Below are 19,565 nucleotides of genomic sequence, written 5' to 3'. Positions count from 1 at the left end.
TGTAGTGCAGAGCTCAGTATGAGGACGCTTCATCGAGGGCTGGGGTCTCTGCTCCTCCAGCTGTACTGCAGAGCTCAGTATGAGGACCGATGGCTGGGGTCTCCGCTCCTCCAGCTGTAGTGCAGAGCTCAGTATGAGGACCGAGGGCTGGGGTCTCCGCTCCTCCAGCGGTAGTGCAGAGCTCAGTATGAGGACCGAGGGCTGGGGTCTCCGCTCCTCCAGCTGTAGTGCAGAGCTCAGTATGAGGACCGAGGGCTGGGGTCTCCGCTCCTCCAGCTGTAGTGCAGAGCTCAGTATGAGGGCTCTTCATCGAGGGCTGGGGTCTCCGCTCCTCCAGCTGTAGTGCAGAGCTCAGTATGAGGGCTCTTCATCGAGGGCTGGGGTCTCCGCTCCTCCAGCTGTAGTGCAGAGCTCAGTATGAGGACCGAGGGCTGGGGTCTCCGCTCCTCCAGCTGTAGTGCAGAGCTCAGTATGAGGGCTCTTCATCGAGGGCTGGGGTCTCCGCTCCTCCAGCTGTAGTGCAGAGCTCAGTATGAGGGCTCTTCATCGAGGGCTGGGGTCTCCGCTCCTCCAGCTGTAATGCAGAGCTCAGTATGAGGGCGCTTCATCGAGGGCTGGGGTCTCTGCTCCTCCAGCTGTAGTGCAGAGCTCAGTATGAGGGCGCTTCATCGAGGGCTGGGGTCTCTGCTCCTCCAGCTGTAGTGCAGAGCTCAGTATGAGGACGCTTCGAGGGCTGGGGTCTCTGCTCCTCCAGCTGTACTGCAGAGCTCAGTATGAGGACCGAGGGCTGGGGTCTCCGCTCCTCCAGCTGTAGTGCAGAGCTCAGTATGAGGGCTCTTCATCGAGGGCTGGGGTCTCTGCTCCTCCAGCTGTAGTGCAGAGCTCAGTATGAGGACCGAGGGCTGGGGTCTCCGCTCCTCCAGCTGTAGTGCAGAGCTCAGTATGAGGACCGAGGGCTGGGGTCTCCGCTCCTCCAGCTGTAGTGCAGAGCTCAGTATGAGGACCGAGGACTGGGGTCTCCGCTCCTCCAGCTGTAGTGCAGAGCTCAGTATGAGGACCGAGGGCTGGGGTCTCCGCTCCTCCAGCTGTACTGCAGAGCTCAGTATGAGGACCGATGGCTGGGGTCTCCGCTCCTCCAGCTGTAGTGCAGAGCTCAGTATGAGGACCGAGGGCTGGGGTCTCCGCTCCTCCAGCTGTAGTGCAGAGCTCAGTATGAGGACCGAGGGCTGGGGTCTCCGCTCCTCCAGCTGTAGTGCAGAGCTCAGTATGAGGACCGAGGGCTGGGGTCTCCGCTCCTCCAGCTGTAGTGCAGAGCTCAGTATGAGGGCTCTTCATCGAGGGCTGGGGTCTCCGCTCCTCCAGCTGTAGTGCAGAGCTCAGTATGAGGGCTCTTCATCGAGGGCTGGGGTCTCCGCTCCTCCAGCTGTAGTGCAGAGCTCAGTATGAGGACCGAGGGCTGGGGTCTCCGCTCCTCCAGCTGTAGTGCAGAGCTCAGTATGAGGGCTCTTCATCGAGGGCTGGGGTCTCCGCTCCTCCAGCTGTAGTGCAGAGCTCAGTATGAGGGCTCTTCATCGAGGGCTGGGGTCTCCGCTCCTCCAGCTGTAGTGCAGAGCTCAGTATGAGGGCGCTTCATCGAGGGCTGGGGTCTCTGCTCCTCCAGCTGTAGTGCAGAGCTCAGTATGAGGGCGCTTCATCGAGGGCTGGGGTCTCCGCTCCTCCAGCTGTAGTGCAGAGCTCAGTATGAGGGCTGGGGTCTCTGCTCCTCCAGCTGTACTGCAGAGCTCAGTATGAGGACCGAGGGCTGGGGTCTCCGCTCCTCCAGCTGTAGTGCAGAGCTCAGTATGAGGGCTCTTCATCGAGGGCTGGGGTCTCTGCTCCTCCAGCTGTAGTGCAGAGCTCAGTATGAGGACCGAGGGCTGGGGTCTCCGCTCCTCCAGCTGTAGTGCAGAGCTCAGTATGAGGACCGAGGGCTGGGGTCTCCGCTCCTCCAGCTGTAGTGCAGAGCTCAGTATGAGGACCGAGGACTGGGGTCTCCGCTCCTCCAGCTGTAGTGCAGAGCTCAGTATGAGGACCGAGGGCTGGGGTCTCCGCTCCTCCAGCTGTAGTGCAGAGCTCAGTATGAGGACCGAGGGCTGGGGTCTCCGCTCCTCCAGCTGTAGTGCAGAGCTCAGTATGAGGACCGAGGGCTGGGGTCTCCGCTCCTCCAGCTGTAGTGCAGAGCTCAGTATGAGGACCGAGGGCTGGGGTCTCCGCTCCTCCAGCTGTAGTGCAGAGCTCAGTATGAGGGCTCTTCATCGAGGGCTGGGGTCTCCGCTCCTCCAGCTGTAGTGCAGAGCTCAGTATGAGGGCTCTTCATCGAGGGCTGGGGTCTCCGCTCCTCCAGCTGTAGTGCAGAGCTCAGTATGAGGACCGAGGGCTGGGGTCTCCGCTCCTCCAGCTGTAGTGCAGAGCTCAGTATGAGGACCGAGGGCTGGGGTCTCCGCTCCTCCAGCTGTAGTGCAGAGCTCAGTATGAGGACCGAGGGCTGGGGTCTCCGCTCCTCCAGCTGTAGTGCAGAGCTCAGTATGAGGACCGAGGGCTGGGGTCTCCGCTCCTCCAGCTGTAGTGCAGAGCTCAGTATGAGGACCGAGGGCTGGGGTCTCCGCTCCTCCAGCTGTAGTGCAGAGCTCAGTATGAGGACCGAGGGCTGCGGTCTCTGCTCCTCCAGCTGTAGTGCAGAGCTCAGTATGAGGACCGAGGGCTGGGGTCTCCGCTCCTCCAGCTGTAGTGCAGAGCTCAGTATGAGGACCGAGGGCTGGGGTCTCCGCTCCTCCAGCTGTAGTGCAGAGCTCAGTATGAGGACCGAGGGCTGGGGTCTCCGCTCCTCCAGCTGTAGTGCAGAGCTCAGTATGAGGGCGCTTCATCGAGGGCTGGGGTCTCCGCTCCTCCAGCTGTAGTGCAGAGGCTCAGTATGAGGACCGAGGGCTGGGGTCTCCGCTCCTCCAGCCTGTAGTGCAGAGCTCAGTATGAGGACCGAGGGCTGGGGTCTCCGCTCCTCCAGCTGTAGTGCAGAGCTCAGTATGAGGGCTCTCATCGAGGGCTGGGGTCTCTGCTCCTCCAGCTGTACTGCAGAGCTCAGTATGAGGACCGAGGGCTGGGGTCTCCGCTCCTCCAGCTGTAGTGCAGAGCTCAGTATGAGGACCGAGGGCTGGGGTCTCCGCTCCTCCAGCTGTAGTGCAGAGCTCAGTATGAGGACCGAGGGCTGGGGTCTCCGCTCCTCCAGCTGTAGTGCAGAGATTAGTATAAGGGTGCTTCATCGAGGGCTGGGGTCTCCGCTCCTCCAGCTGTAGTGCAGAGCTCAGTATGAGGGCTCTTCATCGAGGGCTGGGGTCTCTGCTCCTCCAGCTGTACTGCAGAGCTCAGTATGAGGACCGAGGGCTGGGGTCTCCGCTCCTCCAGCTGTAGTGCAGAGCTCAGTATGAGGACGCTTCATCGAGGGCTGGGGTCTCTGCTCCTCCAGCTGTAGTGCAGAGCTCAGTATGAGGACCGAGGGCTGGGGTCTCCGCTCCTCCAGCTGTAGTGCAGAGCTCAGTATGAGGACCGAGGGCTGGGGTCTCCGCTCCTCCAGCTATAGTGCAGAGATTAGTATAAGGGTGCTTCATCGAGGGCTGGGGTCTCCGCTCCTCCAGCTGTAGTGCAGAGCTCAGTATGAGGGCTCTTCATCGAGGGCTGGGGTCTCTGCTCCTCCAGCTGTACTGCAGAGCTCAGTATGAGGGCTCTTCATCGAGGGCTGGGGTCTCTGCTCCTCCAGCTGTAGTGCAGAGCTCAGTATGAGGGCTCTTCATCGAGGGCTGGGGTCTCTGCTCCTCCAGCTGTAGTGCAGAGCTCAGTATGAGGGCTCTTCATTGAGGGTTGGAGTCTCCGCTCCTCCAGCTGTAGTGCAGAGCTCAGTATGAGGACCGAGGGCTGGGGTCTCCGCTCCTCCAGCTATAGTGCAGAGATTAGTATAAGGGTGCTTCATCGAGGGCTGGGGTCTCCGCTCCTCCAGCTGTAGTGCAGAGCTCAGTATGAGGGCTCTTCATCGAGGGCTGGGGTCTCTGCTCCTCCAGCTGTACTGCAGAGCTCAGTATGAGGGCTCTTCATCGAGGGCTGGGGTCTCTGCTCCTCCAGCTGTAGTGCAGAGCTCAGTATGAGGGCTCTTCATCGAGGGCTGGGGTCTCTGCTCCTCCAGCTGTAGTGCAGAGCTCAGTATGAGGGCTCTTCATCGAGGGCTGGGGTCTCTGCTCCTCCAGCTGTAGTGCAGAGCTCAGTATGAGGGCTCTTCATCGAGGGCTGGGGTCTCCGCTCCTCCAGCTGTAGTGCAGAGCTCAGTATGAGGGCTCTTCATCGAGGGCTGGGGTCTCTGCTCCTCCAGCTGTAGTGCAGAGCTCAGTATGAGGACCGAGGGCTGGGGTCTCCGCTCCTCCAGCTGTAGTGCAGAGCTCAGTATGAGGACGCTTCATCGAGGGCTGGGGTCTCCGCTCCTCCAGCTGTAGTGCAGAGCTCAGTATGAGGACCGAGGGCTGGGGTCTCCGCTCCTCCAGCTGTAGTGCAGAGCTCAGTATGAGGACGCTTCACCGAGGGCTGGGGTCTCCGCTCCTCCAGCTGTAGTGCAGAGCTCAGTATGAGGGCTCTTCATCGAGGGCTGGGGTCTTCTGCTGGGGTCTCCGCTTTCTAATACAAGGTGACCCATTAGTTTACACCTGGACATTCTCCTAAAGCAGAGCTGCAGGGAGTCCAGTATGTGGTCAGTGAGACAGCTAATGGATGGGGCACCTGGCGCTGGGCCCCTGGGGATCACCACGATTTGGAGGGTGACAGGAACGCCCTTTTAAGTCGAAGTTGCCAAAACTTCATTTTAATACATCAAGATGTCTTCTCTGGCACAATCTTCAGCTTTGAATGTTCCTGTTCAGTCTTCTCCTTAGAAGACTGTAGAGGAGAGTGTATTATCTTACAAGACACAGTATACACTGGTCGCTCAAGGGTGTGACCACCACCAAACCCAACAGAACTAAAAAGAACACGTCAGACCAAGCATCTACCGCTATATAACGTCTCATCTCATACATGTGCCCCGGCGCACGATGTCCACGCCCGTAATCGTTCACAAGCTCCCCAGTCCACCGATGTTCCCCATTAGGAACCTTATCTCAGTCAAAGCTACAATTTGGGTGAAAACTAAATTTAAAAGCTTTTTGCACAATTGTCGGTGGAGAGGCGCTGACTGTGAATACCTCGTGATGTCACGTCCTGAGTGCTTCACCTTATCTATGAAGACATGTCACGTCCGGACACACTCCCCGATCTAGGAGTGTGTCCGGAGCGCCGGCCCCGATCTAGGAGTGTGTCCGGAGCGCCGGCCCCGATCTAGGAGTGTGTCCGGAGCGCCGGCCCCCGATCTAGGAGTGTGTCCGGAGCGCCGGCCCCCGATCTAGGAGTGTGTCCGGAGCGCCGGCCCCCGATCTAGGAGTGTGTCCGGAGCGCCGGCCCCCGATCTCGGAGTGTGTCCAGAGCGCTGGCCCCGATCTAGGAGTGTGTCCAGAGCGCTGGCCCCGATCTAGGAGTGTGTCCAGAGCGCTGGCCCCGATCTAGGAGTGTGTCCGGAGCGCTGGCCCCCGATCTAGGAATGTGTCCGGAGCGCCGGCCCCCGATCTAGGAGTGCGTCCGGAGCGCTATTATTTTATCTATAGTTAATAAAATACCTTTATTTTTAAGGTTTCCTTATCTAGAACGCGGATCAGCAACCTCCGGCACTCCAGCTCTTCTGAAACTACAACTCCCCAAATCCTCCTTTCACTTCTAGAGAAGTTACAAGAACAGCTGAGCAAGTGTGCATACTGAGAGTTGTAGTTTCACAGCAGCTCGAGCGCTGAAGGTTGCTGACTCCTGATCTAGAGCACGGTCTGTACAGGATGATGTATATATGAGGACAGCTGGATTTTAACCTGGTTTCTGATCTCCGTAGGCAGCCAAGGCCTGGCGAAAAAACAAGATGGATGAATCCAAGCATGAAATCCATTCACAGGTGGACGCCATCACTGCTGGGACTGCATCTGTAGTGAACCTGACCGCAGGTGAGGAGTCCGGGATGGTGGTAGACTGGCTTCAGCTATTTAGAGCATGCTTAGTGGAGCTCTGTACTTGGCCCTCTCTACCATACAGAATGAATCTCACAGCAGGGAGCATGCTCGACCTCCCGCTCCATCAGGTCAGGGGAATGGGACCCCCATTCTCTGAATTGCAGTGGACCCCTAGCGATCAGTTGTTTATCCTCGATCTTGTGGATAGGGGATAACTTTTAAACTTGACCCAACCCCTTAAATTGGAGAAAACTGTAGTCTTCTGGTAGTCCCAGAAGTAGTTGTGTGGACCTGAGTATAATCGAGAGGATTGAAGAAATCTGTGTTTGGGAAGAGTTTTCTAACACTTCTGCATTTCAGGTGATCCGGCCGACACAGATTACACAGCGGTGGGATGTGCCGTTACCACCATCTCCTCCAACCTCACTGAGATGTCCCGTGGTGTAAAGCTTCTGGCTGCTCTTATGGAAGATGAAGGTGGCAATGGTAGACAGCTTCTCCATGCCGCCAAGAACCTGGCAGGAGCGGTGTCTGAGCTTCTGAAGACTGCCCAGCCATCGAGCACTGAGGTGTGTTCAGTATCTGTCATGGACTCTGTATTCACTTTAATGGTCAGGGGATGTGCCGTCATCACCTTTTATTAATGGTGCTGAAATGTATCCCACAAACATATTCTCCGCAGTATAAAATTTTTTATGTGACCTGCTGCGTGGTATTCACCATGGCTCTATGTCCACTGAGACGTTTTCGTGTGTGGTAAACATTAAGCCTCGGCGCAATGTGAACATAGGCAAAGTTGTATCTCCAACTAGCCATTTTATGAGGACAATGTACATTTCACTAGATTCAATTATTCTCTGACTTTAGCCAAGACAGGTCCTTCTTCAGGCTGCCGGAAATGTGGGCCAGACCAGTGGAGAACTGTTGCAGCAGATTGGCGAGTGTGACACGGATCCACGGTTCCAGGTAAGTGTCTCAGATCTTCCTACTAGCTACTTTATCTCAGTTTAGTTGTTTGCATACTCAAAAATATCACTTAGGATTTGTCCACTATGGTCTCCTGAGATCTTCCTGTCTAACTATTTCTGTTTTTATTCCTATGTCTCCTCCTCTTCCTGTAGATGTATATTATCCCCGTGTCTCCTCCTCTTCCTGTAGATGTATAATACCCCGGTGTCTCCTCCTCTTCCTGTAGATGTATAATACCCCAGTGTCTCCTCCTCTTCCTGTAGATGTATAATACCCCAGTGTCTCCTCCTCTTCCTGTAGATGTATAATACCCCAGTGTCTCCTCCTCTTCCTGTAGATGTATAATACCACGGTGTCTCCTCCTCTTCCTGTAGATGTATAATACCCCGGTGTCTCCTCCTCTTCCTGTAGATGTATATTATCCCCGTGTCTCCTCCTCTTCCTGTAGATGTATAATACCCCGGTGTCTCCTCCTCTTCCTGTAGATGTATAATACCCCGGTGTCTCCTCCTCTTCCTGTAGATGTATAATACCCCGGTGTCTCCTCCTCTTCCTGTAGATGTATAATACCCCGGTGTCTCCTCCTCTTCCTGTAGATGTATAATACCCCGGTGTCTCTTCCTTCTTCCTGTAGATGTATATTACCCCGGTGTCTCTTCCTTCTCCCTGTAGATGTATATTATCCCCGTGTCTCCTCCTCTTCCTGTAGATGTTTATTACCCCGCTGTCTCCTCCTCTTCCTGTAGATGTATATTACCCCGGTGTCTCCTCCTCTTCCTGTAGATGTATAATACCCCGGTGTCTCCTCCTCTTCCTGTAGATGTTTATTACCCCGCTGTCTCCTCCTCTTCCTGTAGATGTATATTACCCCGGTGTCTCCTCCTCTTCCTGTAGATGTATATTACCCCGGTGTCTCCTCCTCTTCCTGTAGATGTATATTATCCCCGTGTCTCCTCCTCTTCCTGTTGATGTATATTACCCAGGTGTCTCCTCCTCTTCCTGTAGATGTATATTACCCCGGTGTCTCCTCCTCTTCCTGTAGATGTATATTATCCCCGTGTCTCCTCCTCTTCCTGTAGATGTATAATACCCCGGTGTCTCTTCCTTCTCCCTGTAGATGTATATTATCCCCGTGTCTCCTCCTCTTCCTGTAGATGTATAATACCCCGGTGTCTCTTCCTTCTCCCTGTAGATGTATATTATCCCCGTGTCTCCTCCTCTTCCTGTAGATGTTTATTACCCCGCTGTCTCCTCCTCTTCCTGTAGATGTATATTACCCCAGTGTCTCCTCCTCTTCCTGTAGATCTATATTACCCCAGTGTCTCCTCCTCTTCCTGTAGATCTATATTACCCCAGTGTCTCCTCCTCTGCCTATAGATGTATATTATCCCGGTGTCTCCTCCTCTTCCTGTAGATGTATATTATCCCGGTGTCCCCTCCTCTTCATATGGGCCACCTTTTCCATTGACAGTTTCCATTTTTTTTTGCCTTTTTTTGGGGATGACTGCCCCTCCATATCTCTATACAACGTGTTACTTCTCCTCCTATTCTTGTAGATGTATGTAATTAGGGTTTCTTCTCCACATTTACGTTTCTTGTGGGTTCCCACAGATCTCGGCAGCCAGAGCCACTCGCACTCCCACCACAATGTCTGATCAGAGAACGGTAACTCGAGGAGCTTGCTCATTTTTGGTGGCCTTTGTATCTTCTTGGTGTTGGGTCTTGGCTCCAATCATTGAAGGGTTAATCCGAAATCTTCCGTTCTTTAATAATTTGAGTTTTGATTACTCCAGTAATTATCTAATGACTTCTTGGTCTGATTCTTGGATGATTCTGAATCTCGTTACCTGGTTGTGCCTCTTTGTCCCTGGTGCTCTGTGGGTCTTCACCGGGAGTGTCCTCTTGTAAGCCTTTCATGGGTCTAGATTAGAATCGCATGATTATTCCATAGTTCAGCCTGAAGAAGTTGTGTTTGGCATGTGGAAAAGTAGTTTATGGTTCTGAAGAGATGTTGTTTGTTTCTATTCCGTCTTATGTTGTGTGCTTGGAGGTCGTAAGGTGATGGGTTGAGTAGTTTAATCACACAGCCTCTTAGGATGATGCCTTTGTGTCAGGATTGGTCCTCTTAGGATGATAGCTCTGTGCCAGTATGGGTCCTCTCAGAAGGGTGGCTGTGTCAGGATGGGTCCCCACAGGAGGGTGGCTCTGGGTCAGGCTGGGTCCCCACAGGAGGGTGGCTCTGGGTCAGGCTGGGTCCCCACAGGAGGGTGGCTCTGGGTCAGGCTGGGTCCCCACAGGAGGGTGGCTCTGGGTCAGGCTGGGTCCTCTCAGGAGGGTGGCCCTGTGTCAGGATGGGTCCCCTCAGGAGGGTGGTTCTATGTGAGAACTGGCCCTCTCAGGATTGTGGCTCTGTGTCTGGATGGTTCCCCTCAGGACTGTGGCTTTGGGTGAGAATGGGTCCTCTCAAGAGGCTGGCTTTGGGTGAGGATGTGGCCTCTCGGAATGATCGCTTTGTGTTAGGACTGACTGGTCCTCTCAGCAGGGTGACTTTATGTCAGGATGGGTGATGTCAGAAGGGTGGCTCTGGGTCAGGAAGGGTCCTCTCGGGAAGGTAGCAGTGGGTCAGGATGGGTTCTCTAAGGAGGGTGGCTCTGGGTCAGGATGGGTTCTCTAAGGAGGGTGGCTCTGGGTCAGGATGGGTCCTCTCAGGAGGGTGGCTCTGGGTCAGGATGGGTCCTCTCAGGAGGGTGGCTCTGGGTCAGGATGGGTCCTCTCAGGAGGGTGGCGATGGGTCCTCTCAGGAGGGTGGCTCTGGGTCAGGATGTGTCCTCTCAGGAGGGTGCCTCTGGGTCAGGATGTTTCCCCTCAGGAGGGTGGCTCTGGGTCAGGCTGGGTCCCCACAGGAGGGTGGCTCTGGGTCAGGCTGGTTCCCCTCAGGAGGGTGGCTCTGGGTCAGGCTGGTTCCCCTCAGGAGGGTGGCTCTGGGTCAGGCTGGTTCCCCTCAGGAGGGTGGCTCTGGGTCAGGCTGGTTCCCCTCAGGAGGGTGGCTCTGGGTCAGGCTGGTTCCCCTCAGGAGGGTGGCTCTGGGTCAGGCTGGTTCCCCTCAGGAGGGTGGCTCTGGGTCAGGCTGGTTCCCCTCAGGAGGGTGGCTCTGGGTCAGGCTGGTTCCCCTCAGGAGGGTGGCTCTGGGTCAGGCTGGTTCCCCTCAGGAGGGTGGCTCTGGGTCAGGCTGGTTCCCCTCAGGAGGGTGGCTCTGGGTCAGGCTGGTTCCCCTCAGGAGGGTGGCTCTGGGTCAGGCTGGTTCCCCTCAGGAGGGTGGCTCTGGGTCAGGCTGGTTCCCCTCAGGAGGGTGGCTTCTGGGTCAGGCTGGTTCCCCTCAGGAGGGTGGCTCTGGGTCAGGCTGGTTCCCCTCAGGAGGGTGGCTCTGGGTCAGGCTGGTTCCCCTCAGGAGGGTGGCTCTGGGTCAGGCTGGTTCCCCTCAGGAGGGTGGCTCTGGGTCAGGCTGGTTCCCCTCAGGAGGGTGGCTCTGGGTCAGGCTGGTTCCCCTCAGGAGGGTGGTTCTGGGTCAGGCTGGTTCCCCTCAGGAGGGTGGCTCTGGGTCAGGCTGGTTCCCCTCAGGAGGGTGGCTCTGGGTCAGGCTGGTTCCCCTCAGGAGGGTGGCTCTGGGTCAGGCTGGTTCCCCTCAGGAGGTTGGCTCTGGGTCAGGCTGGTTCCCCTCAGGAGGTTGTCTCTGGGTCAGGCTGGTTCCCCTCAGGAGGTTGTCTCTGGGTCAGGCTGGTTCCCCTCAGGAGGTTGTCTCTGGGTCAGGCTGGTTCCCCTCAGGAGGTTGTCTCTGGGTCAGGCTGGTTCCCCTCAGGAGGGTGGCTCTGGGTCAGCATGGGTCCTCTCAGGAGGGTGGCTCTGGGTCAGGCTGGTTCCCCTCAGGAGGGTGGCTCTGGGTCAGGATGGGTCCTCTCAGGAGGGTGGCTCTGGGTCAGGATGGGTCCTCTCAGGAGGGTGGCGATGGGTCCTCTCAGGAGGGTGGCTCTGGGTCAGGATGTGTCCTCTCAGGAGGGTGCCTCTGGGTCAGGATGGTTCCCCTCAGGAGGGTGGCTCTGGGTCAGGCTGGGTCCCCACAGGAGGGTGGCTCTGGGTCAGGCTGGTTCCCCTCAGGAGGGTGGCTCTGGGTCAGGCTGGTTCCCCTCAGGAGGGTGGCTCTGGGTCAGGCTGGTTCCCCTCAGGAGGGTGGCTCTGGGTCAGGCTGGTTCCCCTCAGGAGGGTGGCTCTGGGTCAGGCTGGTTCCCCTCAGGAGGGTGGCTCTGGGTCAGGCTGGTTCCCCTCAGGAGGGTGGCTCTGGGTCAGGCTGGTTCCCCTCAGGTCTGTTTGTTGCTTGTGTAGTGGGTAAGGGGTGGTTTGGGTACAGTCCTCGTCCTCTGGTTTGGAGGTGCCCCGCTCTCCTCAGGTCAGATCCTTCCTGCATCCTTCACATTTTTTGCCTTCCGCCATTGTAGGACATGATTTGTGATCTAATCTGGTGCTGATCACGTCTCCCGGTTTTCTAGTTTCTCCAGGGATCTGATGGCACCTTGTGATTTATGTTCTCTCGTTTTCCAGGACATGCTGATGCAATTGGCTAAAGCCGTAGCGACTGCAGCAGCGGCTCTAGTTCTCAAGGCCAAGAATGTGGCGGAGCGGTCTGATGACCCCGTTCAGCAGGCCCAGGTCATTGCTGCAGCCACGCAGTGTGCACTGTCTACTTCTCAGCTGGTCGCCTGCACTAAGGTTGGTTAGATAGGAGGTAGCGGGGGACGTCCAGTAGTCTGATGACCCCCCGTCCACTAATGCTTTACTTACAGGTCGTGGCCCCTACAATTAGCTCCCCCGTCTGCCAGCAACAGCTTCTGGAGGCTGGAAAGCAGGTGGCAAAGTCTGTGGAAGGCTGTGTGGAGTCATCCAAGGATGCTACATCAGATCCTGAGCTGCTGAAAGCAGTGGGGGTGGCCGCGTCGGCCGTCACCCAGGCTCTCAATGACCTGCTGCAGCACATCAAAAACAATGCATCTGGAGCCCCTCCTACCGGACGGTACGACCAGGCCACCGACACCATCCTTAATGTGACTGAGAACATCTTCAGCTCCATGGGAGATGCCGGTAAGTCCTAGAGACCACAAGTCACCATGAAGACACGTGGTATCGGACGCATCGCACATAGGTGCCAGCAGGGGACCGGCTAGATACATGGACTTCATTATAGGGGTTTTGTGAGCTCCCTCTCCTCGGGGTAAGTACCTATGCCTTTACTGAGAGAGTAGTGGATGCAGGGAGTAGCCTTCCTGCAGACGTGGCAGCTGCAAATACAGTGGAGGAGGTTAAGCATGCATGGGATAGGCATAAGGCCATCCTTCATATAAGATACGGCCACTACACTGACAGCTGCAGTACCCGACACGGCCACTACACTGACAGCTGCAGTACCCGACACGGCCACTACACTGACAGCTGCAGTACCGGACACGGCCACTACACTGACAGCTGCAGTACCCGACACGGCCACTACACTGACAGCTGCAGTACCCGATACGGCCACTACACTGACAGCTGCAGTACCCGACACGGCCACTACACAGACAGCTGCAGTACCCGACACGGCCACTACACTGACAGCTGCAGTACCCGACACGGCCACTACACTGACAGCTGCAGTACCCGACACGGCCACTACACTGACAGCTGCAGTACCGACACGGCCACTACACTGACAGCTGCAGTACCCGACACGGCCACTACACTGACAGCTGCAGTACCCGACACGGCCACTACACTGACAGCTGCAGTACCCGACACGGCCACTACACTGACAGCTGCAGTACCCGACACGGCCACTACACTGACAGCTGCAGTACTCGACACGGCCACTACACTGACAGCTGCAGTACCCGACACGGCCACTACACTGACAGCTGCAGTACCCGACACGGCCACTACACTGACAGCTGCAGTACCCGACACGGCCACTACACTGACAGCTGCAGTACCCGACACGGCCACTACACTGACAGCTGCAGTACCCGACACGGCCACTACACTGACAGCTGCAGTACCCGACACGGCCACTACACTGACAGCTGCAGTACCCGACACGGCCACTACACTGACAGCTGCAGTACCCGACACGGCCACTACACTGACAGCTGCAGTACCCGACACGGCCACTACACTGACAGCTGCAGTACCCGACACGGCCACTACACTGACAGCTGCAGTACCCGACACGGCCACTACACTGACAGCTGCAGTACCCGACACGGCCACTACACTGACAGCTGCAGTACCCGACACGGCCACTACACTGACAGCTGCAGTACCCGACACGGCCACTACACTGACAGCTGCAGTACCCGACACGGCCACTACACTGACAGCTGCAGTACCCGACACGGCCACTACACTGACAGCTGCAGTACCCGACACGGCCACTACACTGACAGCTGCAGTACCCGACACGGCCACTACACTGACAGCTGCAGTACCCGACACGGCCACTACCACTGACAGCTGCAGTACCCGACACGGCCACTACACTGACAGCTGCAGTACCCGACACGGCCACTACACTGACAGCTGCAGTACCCGACACGGCCACTACACTGACAGCTGCAGTACCCGACACGGCCACTACACTGCCACTATACTGTGTAGTGGATGTGTCAGGTACTGCAGCTCAGCTCTCAATGGTGGAATGCGGAGTTCTCGGTAGATCGCCCCCAGGTGGCGGGTTCTGGATTTCCCGGTAGATCGCCCCCAGGCGGCGGGTTCTGGATTTCACGGTAGATCGCCCCCAGGCGGCGGGTTCTGGATTTCCCGGTAGATCGCCCCCAGGCGGCGGGTTCTGGATTTCCCGGTAGATCGCCCCCAGGCGGCGGGTTCTGGATTTCCCGGTAGATCGCCCCCAGGTGGCGGGTTCTGGATTTCCCGGTAGATCGCCCCCAGGTGGCGGGTTCTGGATTTCCCGGTAGATCGCCCCCAGGCGGCGGGTTCTGGATTTCCCGGTAGATCGCCCCCAGGCGGCGGGTTCTGGATTTCACGGTAGATCGCCCCCAGGTGGCGGGTTCTGGATTTCCCGGTAGATCGCCCCCAGGTGGCGGGTTCTGGATTTCCCGGTAGATCGCCCCCAGGTGGCGGGTTGTGGATTTCACGGTAGATCGCCCCCAGGTGGCGGGTTCTGGATTTCCCGGTAGATCGCCCCCAGGTGGCGGGTTGTGTAGTTTCCGGGCTGCTTACCACCGTCTCCTTCTCCCAGGTGAGATGGTACGTCAGGCCCGGATCCTCGCTCAGGCTACATCTGATCTCGTGGGCGCCATCAAGGCAGATGCAGAACAGGAGAGCGACCTGGAAAATTCCCGAAAACTTCTTAGTGCTGCTAAACTTCTTGCAGATGCCACCGCGAGAATGGTGGAAGCAGCCAAGGTGGGTGCTGGGTGCTTGCCACCGCTGCCGCCTGCTCTCTTGCTTCCAGGTTATGACAGTGCTCGACACTTTTCCTACAGGGAGCCGCCGCTCATCCGGACAGTGAGGAGCAGCAGCAGAAGCTGCGAGAAGCCGCTGAAGGTCTGCGTATGGCGACCAACGCTGCTGCGCAGAACGCCATAAAGAAGAAACTGGTGCACAAGCTGGAGGTGACTGCGGCGAGGAGACAGTCTACTCAGGACCCTCTCGCTCAGACCTAAAACTGTTTACTCTGTTATTTTTTTTTTAGCAAGCCGCCAAGCAGGCAGCAGCGGCCGCTACACAGACCATCGCCGCAGCGCAGAACGCCGCATCCAGCAACAAAAACCCAGCAGCACAGCAACAGCTGGTACAAAGCTGCAAGGTGTGAGCTCCATCCCTGCCACCTCCTCCACCGCAGCACCCTCCACCATTAAGCAGTCCCCCGCCTTCATGTCTTCTCTCTCTCTACAGGTTGTAGCCGATCAGATCCCCATGTTGGTCCAAGGAGTCCGAGGTAGCCAGTCCCAGCCCGACAGTCCCAGTGCCCAGTTATCTCTGATCAGCGCCAGCCAGAACTTCCTGCCGGTACCTGCCGTCCTCTGTGTCCCTCCTGCATGGAGCTTCTGTCTGCATGGGGAGAATGAGAGTTGTGAGCCGGTGACGTCTTGTGCAGTCATGTTCTCTTTCTCATTGCAGCCTGGAGGTAAACTGGTCGCTGCTGGAAAAGCTGCAGTTCCAACGGTGTCTGATCCGGCGTCGGCCATGCAGCTCGGTCAGTGCACCAAGAACTTGGCTACCGCCCTGGCTGAGCTGCGGACGGCTGCACAGAAAGTACGTCGGCAGTGGCTGGTGTTTATACGTGGAGTCGGTGCTCCGGCAGGGGTTGTAGTCACTAGGTGCTCCGGGGAGGGGTTGTAGTTATTTGGTGCTCCGGGGAGGGCGCGCAGTCATTGGGCGCTCCGGGGAGGGCGCGCAGTCATTGGGCGCTCCGGGGAGGGCGCGCAGTCATTGGGCGCTCCGGGGAGGGCGCGCAGTCATTGGGCGCTCCGGGGAGGGCGCGCAGTCATTGGGCGCTCCGGGGAGGGCGCGCAGTCATTGGGCGCTCCGGGGAGGGCGCGCAGTCATTGGGCGCTCCGGGGAGGGCGCGCAGTCATTGGGCGCTCCGGGGAGGGCGCGCAGTCATTGGGCGCTCCGGGGAGGGCGCGCAGTCATTGGGCGCTCCGGGGAGGGCGCGCAGTCATTGGGCGCTCCGGGGAGGGCGTGTAGTCATTAGGTGCTCCGGGGAGGGCGCGCAGTCATTAGGTGCTCCGGGGAGGGCGCGCAGTCATTGGGCGCTCCGGGGAGGGCGCGCAGTCATTGGGCGCTCCGGGGACGTCATGTGGTGAAATATTGCTTGAATGTTCCTTTGCAAGTGTCACAATTCTGCAGCTGGATCCACAATACTGGGAATAAGTCCCGATTGAGAGGCCAATAATTCTCTGCTTCACAGAAGAACGGTTTTCACTATCTCTCCTCTGCACACAAACTCCTTCCGTGTCTGAAGATTTCTGTCCCACCTTCAGAGGAAATCGTCTTGATTTTCTCATAAAACAATCCCCAATGCCCGACCCGTGTTTCGCTCCGCTTCGTCAGGCCGTCCTGGGTTCTCGCCAGGTATGGGCGGTATTTATTTAATGTGCGATATGTCCTTTCCACATCTTATTTTACATAAATCGTCCTATTCCACGAGATACGTTTTGTACATAATAACGTCGTCTTCTCTATAAGTGAATCTTCTGCATCCACCAGCAGAACCTCTGCCCGCCGCGCTCCGCCAGCCCCAGCCTGTCCTCCCGCCGCGCTCCGCCAGCCCCAGCCTGTCCTCCCGCCGCGCTCCGCCAGCCCCAGCCTGTCCTCCCGCCGCGCTCCGCCAGCCCCAGCCTGTCCTCCCGCCGCGCTCCGCCAGCCCCAGCCTGTCCTCCCGCCGCGCTCCGCCAGCCCCAGCCTGTCCTCCCGCCGCGCTCCGCCAGCCCCAGCCTGTCCTCCCGCCGCGCTCCGCCAGCCCCAGCCTGTCCTCCCGCCGCGCTCCGCCAGCCCCAGCCTGTCCTCCCGCCGCGCTCCGCCAGCCCCAGCCTGTCCTCCCGCCGCGCTCCGCCAGCCCCAGCCTGTCCTCCCCGCCCAGCCTGTCCTCCCGCCAGCCCCAGCCTGTCCTCCCGCCAGCCCCAGCCTGTCCTCCCGCCAGCCCCAGCCTGTCCTCCCGCCAGCCCCAGCCTGTCCTCCCGCCAGCCCCAGCCTGTCCTCCCGCCAGCCCCAGCCTGTCCTCCCGCCAGCCCCAGCCTGTCCTCCCGCCAGCCCCAGCCTGTCCTCCCGCCAGCCCCAGCCTGTCCTCCCGCCAGCCCCAGCCTGTCCTCCCGCCAGCCCCAGCCTGTCCTCCCGCCAGCCCCAGCCTGTCCTCCCGCCAGCCCCAGCCTGTCCTCCCGCCAGCCCCAGCCTGTCCTCCCGCCAGCCCCAGCCTGTCCTCCCGCCAGCCCCAGCCTGTCCTCCCGCCAGCCCCAGCCTGTCCTCCCGCCAGCCCCAGCCTGTCCTCCCGCCAGCCCCAGCCTGTCCTCCCGCCAGCCCCAGCCTGTCCTCCCGCCAGCCCCAGCCTGTCCTCCCGCCAGCCCCAGCCTGTCCTCCCGCCAGCCCCAGCCTGTCCTCCCGCCAGCCCCAGCCTGTCCTCCCGCCGCGCTCCGCCAGATACTCTCCCTCCTCTCTGCTCCTCATTATTCTCTGGAGTTGGGGAGATTTCTGATCCGAAGTTTATAATGGCAGCCGTGACTGTCTGTATATCCATTACGGCTGGAAATAGGTTCTCGTATAGAACGGACTCCTTAACAGGAAAATCTCTAGGTCCAAGAAATTAACAGAATCCCGGCAAATGTTTTCCAATTGTTTTAATTTATGTATTTTATAAACTCCTCTGGAGGAAATAGAGGAAGGACGAAGAGATGTAAGCGAGGGAGAGTGCATACTGCAGAAGGTGAGCAGGTCTTCCATCTTCCCCGACGTCTGGATGGCCATAGGTTTGTCAGAAAACAGAATATATTCCAATACTGGAAAGCAAACGGCAGGAAACGGAGAATGATGCACATGTACACACTTTACTCGGGAAGAAGTCAACATTTTATCCGGAAAATAGGGAAATGCCTGTATAGAAGCGATCCAGAGAGGAGTCTTCAGAGGACATGGAGAGAAAGCAGAGACAGAATGACCAAATTGTGATCAAACCGGCTGATAAGGTGGCGGGGGGGGGGGGGTATAATAACGAGAGAGAAATGCTAAATCTACATAGAAGTTATTGAAGAGCAATCTAATCAGTAAGAGAGCTGAAAGAATTAATAAGTAGAGGACGGGAAACATAATATCTCTCGCCCCATTACACCCGAAAGTGCTTGGGTGGAAGCTTCTAAGTGGATCTCTGCCAGGTCAATTTCTCCTCTGAAGGTGTGACATATAGAGATCCTCAGTCGCCCGTTTGTGTTGAGAAGAGCGATATTGAAAACCGTTCTTCTGCAAAGCAGAGATTTATTGGCCTCGCAATAGAACTTATGTCTGTCACATGAGCGCAGATCTGGAGTTATTTACTGTGGTTTCTAGTGGGTGCTCTGGGAAGGCGTCATGATGGGTATTAGGTGCTCTGGGAAGGCGTCATGATGGGTATTAGGTGCTCTGGGGAGGTGTCATGGTGGGTATTAGGTGCTCTGGGGAGGTGTCATGGTGGGTATTAGGTGCTCTGGGGAGGTGTCATGGTGGGTATTAGGTGCTCTGGGGAGGTGTCATGGTGGGTATTAGGTGCTCTGGGGAGGTGTCATGGGGGGTATTAGGTGCTCTGGGGAGGTGTCATGGTAAGTATTAGGTGCTCTGGGGAGGCGTCATGATGGTTATTATGTGCTCCGGGGAGGGGTTGTAGTTATTAGGTGCTCCGAGGAGGGGTTGTAGTTATTAGTAGTGTTGAGCGTGACTATTCGAATTACGAATTTTAATAGCGAATATCGCCACTTCGAGGATTCGCAAATATTTTGAATATAATGCTATATATTTGTTTTTCGAATATTCATAATTTTTTCCATCTGAACACAGGATTCCTCCCTGCCTCTTGGTTGTGGGCCAATGAGCCATTGGCCCACAAACAACTTAAGCAGGGAGGAATCATGACATCAGATAGAAAAAAATGACGAATATTCTAAAAACCTAATATTTAGCACTATATCGAATATATTCGTATTTTTCGAATATTCGTCATTTTTCATTATCCATCTGAATAGAACAGTACACATGATTCCTCCCTGCTTAGGGTCTGTGGTTCCCCAAAAAACTGTTCTTATCTGTCCGTGCTCCCTAGGATTTCAGCCCGCTCCAGTCAAGTGTGCATGGAGCATCCCAATCACCACGGGAACGCCTCAGGGTTAGAATATACCATCGGATCTGAGTTTTCATTATCTCACAACAGCGAATAGTCTTGTCATAAGACTATGCAACCAATAGAGGGTTGTAGTTATTAGGTGCTACAGGGAGTTCATATAGTCATTAGTAGGTGGTCCGGAGAGGGGTTGTAGTTATTAATGGGTGCTCCCGGGAGGGGTTGTAGTTATTAACGGGTGCTCCCAGTAGGGGTATGTGCTTGGCTTGTGCTGGAGCAGTGGCTCTGATGACATTACTCTGATCTCTCAGGCGCAGGAGACCTGTGGTCCTCTGGAAATTGATTCTGCCTTGAACCTCATTCGATCCTTGGAGCAAGATCTACAGGAGGCAAAGGCAGCGGCGAGAGAGGGGAAACTACAGCCTTTACCTGGAGAGATGGTAAGTAAAAGAGACGTGACCGGAGCCAGCAAAGTCTTCTGTGTGTAGGGACATCTGAAGACATCTCTGTGTTCTGTCCTACACAGATGGAGAAATGCTCTCAAGATCTGGGGAACAGCACGAAAGCAGTGAGCTCGGCCATCGCACAGCTGCTTGGCGAGATTGTCCATGGAAATGAGAATTACACAGGTAACGAATATGACCCTCCAG

The 19,565-nt window shown here is 56.9% G+C and overlaps 1 protein-coding gene across 2 annotated transcripts in view; it reads left to right on the top strand.

The window, feature by feature from the left end:
• Positions 1 to 19,565, top strand: part of LOC122922490 (talin-1) — a 94,598-nt gene that overhangs the window by 26,028 nt on the left and 49,005 nt on the right. Inside the window, exons 14-26 of one of the 2 annotated variants that reach the window (XM_044273094.1) lie at positions 5,987 to 6,095; positions 6,462 to 6,670; positions 6,969 to 7,067; positions 8,682 to 8,735; positions 11,664 to 11,831; positions 11,906 to 12,200; positions 14,350 to 14,516; positions 14,597 to 14,725; positions 14,806 to 14,919; positions 15,009 to 15,122; positions 15,234 to 15,368; positions 19,227 to 19,355; positions 19,442 to 19,544. In XM_044273094.1, coding sequence (XP_044129029.1) covers positions 5,987 to 6,095; positions 6,462 to 6,670; positions 6,969 to 7,067; positions 8,682 to 8,735; positions 11,664 to 11,831; positions 11,906 to 12,200; positions 14,350 to 14,516; positions 14,597 to 14,725; positions 14,806 to 14,919; positions 15,009 to 15,122; positions 15,234 to 15,368; positions 19,227 to 19,355; positions 19,442 to 19,544 — 1,825 coding nt within the window. The remainder of the gene's footprint in view (positions 1 to 5,986; positions 6,096 to 6,461; positions 6,671 to 6,968; positions 7,068 to 8,681; positions 8,736 to 11,663; positions 11,832 to 11,905; positions 12,201 to 14,349; positions 14,517 to 14,596; positions 14,726 to 14,805; positions 14,920 to 15,008; positions 15,123 to 15,233; positions 15,369 to 19,226; positions 19,356 to 19,441; positions 19,545 to 19,565) is intronic. The other variant, XM_044273095.1, reaches the window with a different exon arrangement.

The sequence above is a fragment of the Bufo gargarizans genome, unplaced genomic scaffold, assembly GCF_014858855.1.
Source record: "Bufo gargarizans isolate SCDJY-AF-19 unplaced genomic scaffold, ASM1485885v1 fragScaff_scaffold_389_pilon, whole genome shotgun sequence".
NCBI classification, from domain to species: Eukaryota; Metazoa; Chordata; class Amphibia; order Anura; family Bufonidae; genus Bufo; species Bufo gargarizans.
This window is presented reverse-complemented; position numbering and strand designations above follow the sequence as displayed.